A 10527-nucleotide genomic window follows, 5' to 3' on the forward strand; every position below is an offset into this window, starting at 1 on the left:
TTGTACGACATCCAGACCAAGCAGGTTTCGTTTGCGTGTCCGCTTCAGGCGCTTCATTGCGGCAACGAGTCCGCGGCGACCGCGTCCGTCGCCCGCCCTGTCCTTGACAACATCAGCCTCAGCCTCCTCGAACCGCACACGATCCTCATTTTATTTATCAGCGGGTTCAGCATCCTCGGGTACGTCCTTCCGATGCTTTGAGCCGTTTTCATGAAGGACCGCTTGAATAGGTGCATGTTTATCATTGGGACGTACTGGCTGTACCCGTCGCTGCGATCGAAGCGCTTGCTGTCGCTGCTATTCTGGCTCAGCTGGTGCAACCTCATCTACAACTCGCTCGTCTGGCTTGGCAGCGTCTGGCAGTACTCGGACGTGTCCCTTGGCTGCTCCGTTCAACTGGTCGTCCAGCAGTTTGCCGGCGTCGGCATACTCCTGCTCAGTGCCGTGATCAGCATCGAGTTGCTCCGAGCCGTGTCGGGATGGCAAGCGCAAACGCCAGACCACTCGGGCTGGTACCACGCCGTCGTGTGGACGATGTGCACAATCTGTGCGTGCGTGACGATTTGGACTGGCGTCCTCGGTTACGTCCCCGACACCAACTACGGCCCTGCCATGTACGTTGGGAAACGTTGTGTTGCCGGCGATAAGCAACTGCCGATGGGGGTTGATGCACGGAGTGTAGGGCGTGCTGGACAAACCATACGCCGCTGTGGGGTCGCATTGCGTTCTTTTACCTCCCCGTGCTCGTGATCCTCGTTCTGAGTTTGCATGCGCTCCAAGTCGCCATCCATCGTCTCCACAGCACCAACTTGATTCAGACCGAGTCGGGACGACGCAGCTCCCAGCTTCTCGTGTCGTACGTGATTGTGTTCGGCATCACTTCGGTCGCACCAGCACGTACGTGTCGCGGTCTCTCGATCCGTGTGCTCATGGACTCACTGGGCGTTTGCTAGTGGTCGGGCTCGCCGGTCTGTATGTCAACTTGCCCGAACTTGTCGTGTACACGAGCGAAGTGTGCTTTTACGCACAGGGTTTCCTCCACTGCTTTGTGTGGGCATGTAGTCCGTCCTTTCAACAAGCCTACACGCAGCGATACTACGCGCTTGGCGAGCATGAAGTCGAGGGTCTTGTCGCGGAATAGTTGCCGCGACGGAAAATGTGGTTCGCGCGTACTTTCAAGGAAGACGGAAGGCTCAGAAAAATATAGAAGACACCGAATCTCGCAAGAATATTCACATAATCGTTCAATTCTTTGATACGACACGCTATTTTCATTGGCCAAGAAATCGTTCGTTTTGGTATTGTCGTGACTTTTTCGGTGACTTTTTCGCACGGATCACGTGAAAGTGATACATTTCATCATACACTATATAAAACTGACACTAAATAGGAACTTCACGTTGCCATGATCATCGCAAAACGGTGGCCTTGGATCCGATCGAGGACGCATCGATCGATTGATGGTTACGTTCAAGGAGAAGCTCGCGCACAACTTGGTGCCAGAGTGGGAAGAGCATTACGTCAACTACGCGGACCTAAAGTACCATGTGAAGCAGATTCAACGGCGCAAGAGCTTTCTTGATATGACGTCGGGCGACTACACCGAGACGTGCGATACGGAAAAGACACGCCTTATCAAGACATCCAAGCCGACACATTTCGAAGAAGAGTTCCACAACGAGTGCGAAAAGGTCGAGTCGTGGTATTGTGCACAGCTGGAAGAGTTCCAAAAGCAGTATGCGCTCTTGAAGGCACAGTACGCAGACGCATGTGCGACCCAAGCGCCGTTGCTGGTGTCCCAGGAAGACTTTGACGAGTCGCCAGGTCGTCCAGTACCACGTCCTTCTCGCATAACTTCTGTGGTTTTTAGAATCGGAAGCATTCGCGCTGGAGCGGCATTCCATCAAACAATCGTTTGTCGAGCTGTACAAGGTGCTGCGGATGTTGCAGAACTTTGCCCTGTTGAACTACACGGCGCTGCGAAAAGTGCTTAAGAAGCACAAGAAGAAGTGCGGCGACAGGTATCAAAAAGCCCACAGGTCTCTCAACGACTCGTTGCACGACTACGCGTTCAGCCATGCCCTGCCCGTGAAGGAAGCAATCCTCAACTTGGAGCACTACTTCACCACGACGTTCCACGAAAACGACCGCGTCCTCGCGCTCGCCGAACTCGACGACTGGAAGGACTCAACTCTGAACTGGCAGAATGTGTACACTGGGCTCAAGATGGGTATCTGCATCGTGCTGGCCTTGTGGCTGCTCTGGGATGACGTGGTGGTCGTGGGCTTGCAAGGTCAAACAAACCCGACCGTGATTCGCTTGTAAGGGCTGCTTCATGCCGTGGCTTTGTGTCATGGCTCGTGGTTGCGCAGGATGCAAACCTCGGCGTATCCGTTCTACCGAGGAATCGCGCTCTTTCTCTTCTTTTTGTGGCTATGGGGCGGGACGCTGTACACGTGGCAGGCTGCCCGCATCAACTACCGGTGCGGCCAATGCGTCCGTTCAATTGGTGGCGCATTGATCGTGTTGTGGTAGATACATCTGCGAGCTGGACCCGCATGCGACCCAAGACTTTTCCCAAGTATTTGACGACGCCAGTCACTTGAGCATGCTATACCTATTCAACTTCATCCTGTACGTTCAGATTCAAAACCACGTACGTTGGCAACGGGACGGAGGATGCCCACGTTGCTTACACTCTCTAGTCGCTGCCAGAATACGTCCCGAAGGGATACCTCCCGCTCGTCCTGGCACTCTACTTCGTCGTCTTCTTCTTCTCCAAAGACTGGGGCCACCAGCGTCGATTGGCACGGGTGCGTCCATGCAATGGAGAGAGGGGGTATTGATGGTTCGCTCATGGGATGGGTGGATTGCATGGCAGGTTCTGCGAGATATTGTGCTACTGCCGGTCTTCCCCGTCACGTTTATGCATACATTTGTGTGCAACTACCTGACGAGCGCTGCCAAGATAAACCAGGTGAGTCCCACCTTTGTCGTTCGCAAGTTATCGTGACATCCGCTCGTTGTCTCTGCAGGATTTTGCGTGGTCGATCTGTTTTTTCGCGACAGGCGAATTCCTTGAGCCGACGTCGACTCCTCCGCATGCCTCGGCATGCTCGACCAATTTCTATTACGCCCGCGTGGCGGTGCCGCTGATCTCGGCGCTTCCACTGGTATGACGATCTCTTCGGCCATCCATGTTTATGTGCGTGGCAGTGGTGGCGATGCGTGCAGAGTCTGCGCCGTGTACACGAGATGAAAGCATGGTTCCCCGGCCTCTTGAACGCTATCAAGTACGCCTTGTCCCAGGTGGTCGTTCTCTTTGGGCTCTTCCACTCGTTCTATTCTCCAGTCCAGCCCAGCAACGTCGTCCAGGTGCGAATGCGTTTTCACGATCTCTTGAGCTGACATATTTTGGACGTGGTGGCGCTCAAGATTATCTGGGTGGTGCTATTTGTCGTGAGCTCTATGTACAGCTGGATATGGGACGTCGTGATGGACTGGGGCCTCGGACGACCTCAATTCAAGTTTCTTGGCGATGGCCACATGTACTCGCGGCGGTGGGTGTACTATGGTGCGTCCAACAACGGTTGAAGGCCTTTTGTATTGACGCAACTACGTAGCGGCAATCGGGGTCGACTTTGTCTTATGCTTTTCGTGGACACTGGCGCTGATCCCGCCGACAAAAGAGTACTCGTTCATGGGGTTCCTCCTCTACCTACAGCCGATCACGATGTTTATGGAGCCGATCCGCCGGTCCATGTGGAGCTGCTTTGCCATGGAAAACGAACACTTGCGCAACACGCTCGGGTTTCGAAAGGAGCGATTCATTCCACTGCACTTTGAACGCAAAAAGCCTGTCAGGAAAACCGACAAACAAGACGACAAGCAGTATGCGTACAAAGTCGTGGCGCTCGCTATCGTCGTGGCGGCACTGAGCGCGTCTGCGATCTTTCTCGGCAACTAACCACAGCCCTGTGTGATGAAATGGCAATGAAGACACGCGCGCGATCGGTATATGCCCAGCCTTGTCCATGCCCTCAGCGGCATGCAAGGCGGGGGGATACATTTCCCGCCACCAACCAAAGTCTTCTCTTCACTAAATTCCTTGCTCTCCTCGGAGCTCGACGTTGATTCAAACCGACTCCTTTCATGTCGCGTTGCTACGACACGCACAAACAACGAGCCATGCGAAACCTGAGCGAGGGGACCACAAGACCGTGTGGTTCTGGCGGTAGCGACTTCGTCAAGGTCGTGCAGGTCGGACGTGGATGGTCCTGATCAAGTAGCGCCTGTTCGTAGCGGATTGCCAACCCACGATCCATCAAGACAGACACGAAAGAGTGTGTACAAATAGAAAGGGGGATGTTGATAGTTATGGGGCGTCTTCGATGACCGTGATGGCTCCAAAGCTGAGGCTCACGACAAGACCAATGATGGCAACGATCAGGACTTTGTTCATGCGCTTCTTCCGCCTCGTCTCCTCCGTGTGCTCGTTCGGGTCGGCGACACCAACACCGCGCTCGTAGTGCAACGGGATGAACTGCTCCTTTCGAAACCCCATCGTGTTGCGCAGGTGTTCATTCTCGACTGTAAAGAAGCTCCACATCGTCCGGCGCATCGGCTCGAGCAGCATCGAGAACGGATGGATGTACACGAAGAAGCTGTGGTTGAGCGCTTGTTCGGCCGACGGCGGGATCAGCGTCAGCACCCACGCGTAACACAGGAAAAAGTTGACCACGATTGCCACTACAAAGCTGGATGAGGCCAACGCTCCCGACATCGACGAGGACAAACCATAGTACATCGACCGCCGGCGATACATATGCCGCTCCGCGAGGAACTTGTGCTGCGGGCGACCGAGGCCCCAGTCCATCGTGAGGTCCCAGAACCAGAGCACGAACGAGAACACGATGAAAGCCGCGATCCAGACTTGCTGGAGCGGCGTGATGTCTTCGGTTGGCTTGGTCGGGTTGTGAAACGGATGAAAGACGCCGTACAGGACAACGATTTGAGCGAGAGCAAACTTGAACACGTTGCCGATACCAGGCCACCACACCTTCATATCGTAGATGCGGCGCAAGCTTTGGAGGAATCGAAACCACTAAACATGCGACACAATACGTCGAATGAGGCCATCATACGTCTACAGTGGCTCTCCATGACGTACCAGCGGCAGCGCGCACAGCAGAGGCACCACGACCTTGGCGTAGTAAAAGTTTTTGTGGCACTTGGACGGGATGATGGACTGCATCGTGTGGTTGTGGAGGTACCCGGCCATGCCTTCGGTCGGCTTGAGGAGATCCAAGTCGTCTGTCTCGAGGAATTCGCCCGAGAAGAAGAAGCAAAAGCACCACGCAATGTCTTGGTTCATCCGTTGCATGCTCAGCATGTAGTTGCCGAGGAACGTGTGGAAAAACGTAACAGGGAAGAACGGCGCGCCCATGATCTTGCCAATCGCCTTGACAAACCCGACCTTGCGCCGCCACTCGCGAAACACGTAAAAGTAGATCATGTACACAAACAGAAAGAGCAAGACGTAGCCGCGGTGCGCGACGCGGTCTTCAGGAAATTCGCCATTGCACACCTTGTAGTACACGAGCATGTTGATGAGGTATACGATGCTAATGTGGCCCGCGTCGTGAAACACTTGATCGTAGTCCTTGGTGTTGCGCGGCTCGAGGTCCATGATGTACATGTAGTTGATGCGGGCCGACCGCCACACGTACATGGAGATGCCCATGAGCCAGTTGAAGAATATCACGCACCCGAGGCCGCGGTAGACCGGAAACCCCTTGGTCAAGAGCAGCCGGAGGTGGTTCTCGTCCCGTTGGATGGATGGAATAATGCCGACGTCCCAGAGCACCCACAGACCGAGCATGAGAAGCATTCCAAACTTCATCCCAATATACGCCTGCGAAAAGTCAACGTGCTCGTCCTTGCGCGCCATCAGTGCTGCCATCGCGATCGGGCGATTGCCGTCGTAGAACGTTCGACAGAACCACGTTTCGAGCCGCGCGAGTTCGTCTTTGGCCTGGATGGCTTTCGAAAACGCACACGTCTCGAGCTTCTCGGCAAAGACATACCTGCCCAGCACCGGATCGACGGTGATTGCCTTGTCATCACGAGGATGGTGTCGTACCGAATAGACTCTTGCGACTTGCACTTCTTAGCATGGGACTTTAGGATCTTGGTCAGACCAGTGTAGTTCAGTAGCGCGTAGTTCTGGAGCATGTTCAACAGCCGATGGAGCTCCATGCACGCGGACGTCATGCTGAGCTGCGTGGCTTCGTTCATGTTGGCATGGTACTGCTTTTGCAGAATGTCGAGTTGCTGCTTGTACTCGTCCGCGTGCGCGACGTAAAACTTTTCGACCTTGTCGTACTCTTTGATGAATGCCTTCTCAAACGCTTGAGACGTCGCAGAGTTGGCTCCGACGAGGAACTGGAGCTCCACGACCTTCTCAAGCTGCTGCTCCAGATCAAACCCTGTCGAGTCTTCGCGGATCGCGTTCACGGCGAACTTGAGCGCGTCGTAGTCGATGTAGAACTCGCGCCATTCCGTGAATGTGTTGGCTTGAAGCTTGGCCTTGAACTTGATCATGACAACTTGGCCACGGCGGCGAGGGACGTGTCAGCGGCGCCGATCTCACGCAGGTCAAAAGAGGAATGGCCGTGCCACTCCAAAGATAGATCTCGCTCGACCGCCAACCTGCCCTCGCCATGTTGGCGAAACCGACAGCCGTGTGCGACAAAAATCCGGATACTCTTAACCGGTATTCTCACGACCACCATGTGCCGAGAGTTGGGTCGAATGTGCCATCGCAGGAAATGATGGCGGTGCTGCTGCATGTATGGTAATTCTATCGGCATGAGGGTTGTTCTGACTAGTTGGAAGAACGGGACATGTTCGGTTAAGGTGAGCTAGCGGTGGGGCGAAGTGGCAGGGAGTTAGCGCATTGCATTCCAGTTGACAGTAACAGGTATGATGCGCTTGTCGAGGACGATGGAGCAAAGGAACAACAGCCACAAGAAGCATGCGGCCTATTAACACCCATGGTTTATTCCAATGCTTCAATTTCGCCTTCAGGTTCGTCGATTTGGCCGAGTTCCCATCGCAAATCTGGCAAGTGGTCTCCACGCTTGGCGGCCTTGCGCGAGTTGTCCGGGTTTGACAACGTAATCACGCCAAGGAAAACAGGGACAAGCGCCAACGTGCCGACCAAGGACCAGAACGCACGCGAAGTCGAGATATGTGGCGAGTCGAAGTCTAGCATCAATTCAGGCGCGACACTGTCGGACCACACGAGATCGCGGTTCAACGGGATAGGCTTGCCGGACGGGACAGGTAGACGGGCGTAAGGAGGCGGAGGGGGGGCATGGTGGTGGCCACCTCGAAGGGCAATGGCTCGCGACGCCACGGAGCTGCTGCGGAGGACCGCGGATAGGCTGCGGGCACTCATGCTGTCTTCACAAACTGCCAACCCGACGCCACACAACACCACATAAACTCGGCTCTTTGATTGGTCGACGTCGGGAATATACATGAATTTAAGCCAATCATATTCATTAAGCAGCCTCTATAACTAAATATTATTCAACCACCGAGAGGTACATCAGCCAAACCGAAATCGATTAGCATTCAAAATCGCAAATAAATTTGATAAAAAATATATCCTCCAATCACAAGAATGTCAAAAAGCAATGAAATCTACGAGTAGTCAGGACAGATCGACGACACAAGAACCTTGCGTTGGCGATCGACGTCGAAGAAGTACTTGCCAGGAGAACGCTGCCGCCGATACGTGGCCGCAGCATTGGCGCACGACGCGAACTGGTGCTTGTAGTCGCCTGGAAAGTGGAAGAAGATTGGCTCGATAAGGTTCCATGCGAATTGAGATGGAGTGCCGTCGTGAAAGTACTTGGAGGAACACCCCTGCGACGCACACCCGCCATATTCGTTGAAGTCACCTACATCGCTGGGTTAGACGGCGCCATTCCAGGTTTGCGTCGAGCTAGTTACACCTGGCCCGATGAGGTACGAAATCACAAAGAAGATCTCAGCCGCGGTGTCGATCTTGACATTGATCTCGGGCGCCGTCAAGTACGCGATTTGAAACAAGATCTGGTCCCCTTCAAAGAGAAACGTCTGGTGCTGTCGGAATTCTTCCTCTTGAGCGATGCGGATCGCCGTCACGCGGCGGAGAAAGGCTCGGAGGCTTTGGACGTCGCCTGTGATGCCACGGCATCAATAGAATCAACAGACGAGACGCTTGAGCACTGTACCGAGAATGCCACCCGACCCGAGGCTCCAATTCGGCCCCGCCACAAGCGTGTTCGACGCGGTCTTGGCAGCAATCGCGTTGCACATGTAGTGGCCTCCCACGAGCCGTGGCGTCTGGTTTGGCTCGAGCCGGATGTTCCATGCCTTGGCGCGGAGCTTGTAGCCATACATGCCGTCGTTGTTAAACGAGTCGCCGCACGTGGGTTCGCCGTTGAAGATTAACCCACGCTCGCCTTGCGTGTGCTTTAGGAAGAGGTCGGTCAGCTTTTGGGTGCTCGATTGCACGATCACGTCCCACGCGTCGGTGAACAGGACCAAGTCGTCGTCGTCCAAGTCCGAGTTCTTCTCGACGTAGTGTTCCAGCCAGTGGAGCTTTTTCTGCTGGCCGTACCGATTGTTGTTGTCTTGGTTTCCGTGGCACGCTTCGCCACAGGTCGACCCGTCAAAGAAAGTCGAGCTGTAGTTCCAAGCGAGGACCTCAAGAACTGCATCGTCCTGAAAGATCGACGACGCTAGCAGGCAAATCCCGCCGTGGGGGTTGTCAGCAAGCGTGACAAACCGAATGTTCTTTGGCTTGAACGGAGTGGACGCGCCGGAAGCCGACTGTCGAAGGCGAGGCTCAACGGGTGGTTGTGTCGATTCAACTGGAGGTGGGGAGGGCGGGGATGTCGACGTTGGTAGCGTTGAAATCGGCGCTGGCGTGGTTGGGAATTCAATTGTGGTGGCGTTGCTGCTGGTGATGGAAGAGTTGTCTGAAACGATATAGCTCGTGCCTGCAACGGCGGCGCTGACTTGAATGCTGTCTTTGGGCTTGACAGGGTGCAGGATCTGCTCATGCAAGACCACGTTCGAATCGAGACACATGAGGCCAACACCAACGCAGACGCAGACCGCGAGTGCCTTGACATAGCGAGGAATGGATGTTGAACTCGCGGGAACGGTCGAGGCAAGCCCATCGGCCGCAGTCAGTGGCACGACGGCCGCGTCAGTCTCACGCATCGTCGAAACCAAGCGTTGTGTTTTTTTTTTTGCTTAGATCGTAACCGATTCGTGTCAGAGTCGTCGTTGGCTGGAAAAGGCACGTCGACGCTCCCAGCGCTTGTCCCCACGCGACGACCCCGCACACCACCGATTTGCCACTCTCGTATGTACAACCACATTACGTGCCCGTACCCATTTGGGCCAGAAAAAGTGGATCCAGCGGGCTGTCACGGAAAACGTGGACGACTTCGCGCCCGCCGTGCGAATGTCAACACGGACATCGCCGCCCCGTCGACTCGACCACCCAACGCCAGTTGACCAAGTACGAAAACACGGACTTTGAGAGCGACGAATTGTGTCTCAACAACATCAAGGGGCCACACGATTTTATAAATTCGCCCAAGGACACGTGAAGTGGCTTGCAACCGGCAAAGATCCAGCTGGTGGTGCATCCAAACAAAGGTCGGGAAGCGGTACTACCTGGTCAAAGTACGTCGCCGTTCGGAGTTGATTGCTGACAAAGCACATCATCCACGCGCAATTCATCGACAGGAAAACATCGTTGGTGTCATGTTGATGTCTAGAGTGGATCGCATCCCGTTTGGCTTGCCTACAGTCACGAACAGAGCGTGCGATGCGAACAAGTGCCATATTCGATCGAGTATTTCCCAGCAAATCGTGGACGCCGTGTAGTAAAATATGAGTGGAATCAGGCAAAACAACCGTATGTGGAGTCGGCCCACGACTTCAGGGTGACCTGATCTTGCTCACACTCCACATGTCGGGGTGACCGTGTAATGCAATTGCACAATCGCAACAAATCATGAGCGTGAATGATGAAGTGGTACACTTGAGGTGAACATGACAGGCAACAACCGACAAAAATAGGCGCGTCCATTGGAAGACCGACAACATCACATGCATCGATTGGCCAAAAGCATTGGAAGTGAAATCAGTGGATGTCGGACATTAGCCCTTCTCCTTTACAAAGTACAGCGTTGGATACAGTGAACAACAGATTTTAAGCCACACCGAAGTTTCAACATTACGATGGAGATATATATCTAGTCAAATGCAAGAAACATGATGAATGAACCTCATTAGGGGTGTCGGCGTTTTCCGGGGTTCACTGTAGTGTTGTGTGCACACCCAATTTTTACTAACTTCAATCAAACATCTCTTTATATTACGTAATCTAACCATCTCTCGAACTTTCCAGAAGCATCATATTTCATAGGTAGTTATTCACAGGTAAATCGAAAA

The 10527-nt window shown here is 54.0% G+C and overlaps 5 protein-coding genes across 8 annotated transcripts in view; 2 read left to right on the top strand and 3 right to left on the bottom strand.

The window, feature by feature from the left end:
- H310_09339 (hypothetical protein) overlaps window positions 1–1141 on the top strand; it is a gene marked incomplete at both ends in the record, with an annotated part of 2515 nt that extends 1374 nt beyond the window's left edge. Inside the window, 3 exons of the mRNA XM_008875385.1 lie at window positions 231–614; window positions 683–897; window positions 954–1141. Of these exons, the coding sequence (XP_008873607.1) occupies window positions 231–614; window positions 683–897; window positions 954–1141 (787 nt within the window). The remainder of the gene's footprint in view (window positions 1–230; window positions 615–682; window positions 898–953) is intronic.
- Window positions 1142–1420: 279 nt separating this feature from the next.
- H310_09340 lies at window positions 1421–4526 on the top strand. 2 transcript variants are annotated; one of them, XM_008875386.1, is made up of 10 exons: window positions 1421–1824; window positions 1871–2321; window positions 2373–2483; window positions 2536–2656; window positions 2706–2813; window positions 2882–2977; window positions 3036–3173; window positions 3217–3375; window positions 3436–3574; window positions 3624–4526. In XM_008875386.1, the coding sequence occupies exons 1-10, from the start codon at window positions 1461–1463 to the stop codon at window positions 3965–3967; spliced, it is 2031 nt and encodes a 676-aa protein (XP_008873608.1). In that variant the 5' UTR covers window positions 1421–1460; the 3' UTR covers window positions 3968–4526. The 2 variants fall into 2 exon arrangements, with proteins under 2 accessions (XP_008873608.1, XP_008873609.1); XM_008875387.1 differs by having other exon boundaries at window positions 3477–3574.
- On the bottom strand, window positions 4345–6731 carry H310_09341 (hypothetical protein). The gene is made up of 4 exons (XM_008875388.1): window positions 6143–6731; window positions 5171–6086; window positions 4798–5104; window positions 4345–4749 (listed from the first exon to the last, which is right to left on the bottom strand). The coding sequence occupies exons 1-4, from the start codon at window positions 6601–6603 to the stop codon at window positions 4376–4378; spliced, it is 2058 nt and encodes a 685-aa protein (XP_008873610.1). The 5' UTR covers window positions 6604–6731; the 3' UTR covers window positions 4345–4375.
- Window positions 6732–6890: 159 nt separating this feature from the next.
- Window positions 6891–7491, bottom strand: H310_09342 (hypothetical protein). The gene has a single exon (XM_008875389.1). The coding sequence runs from the start codon at window positions 7460–7462 to the stop codon at window positions 7061–7063; it is 402 nt and encodes a 133-aa protein (XP_008873611.1). The 5' UTR covers window positions 7463–7491; the 3' UTR covers window positions 6891–7060.
- Window positions 7492–7549: 58 nt separating this feature from the next.
- Window positions 7550–9414, bottom strand: H310_09343 (hypothetical protein). Of its 3 annotated transcripts, XM_008875390.1 has the most exons (3): window positions 8286–9414; window positions 8025–8231; window positions 7550–7970 (listed from the first exon to the last, which is right to left on the bottom strand). In XM_008875390.1, the coding sequence occupies exons 1-3, from the start codon at window positions 9280–9282 to the stop codon at window positions 7711–7713; spliced, it is 1464 nt and encodes a 487-aa protein (XP_008873612.1). In that variant the 5' UTR covers window positions 9283–9414; the 3' UTR covers window positions 7550–7710. The 3 variants fall into 3 exon arrangements, with proteins under 3 accessions (XP_008873612.1, XP_008873613.1, XP_008873614.1); XM_008875391.1 differs by having other exon boundaries at window positions 7550–8231; XM_008875392.1 differs by having other exon boundaries at window positions 8025–9414.
- Window positions 9415–10527: the final 1113 nt, after the last annotated feature.

Source organism: Aphanomyces invadans (genome assembly GCF_000520115.1).
Source record: "Aphanomyces invadans strain NJM9701 unplaced genomic scaffold supercont1.20, whole genome shotgun sequence".
Taxonomy (NCBI): domain Eukaryota; phylum Oomycota; class Saprolegniomycetes; order Saprolegniales; family Verrucalvaceae; genus Aphanomyces; species Aphanomyces invadans.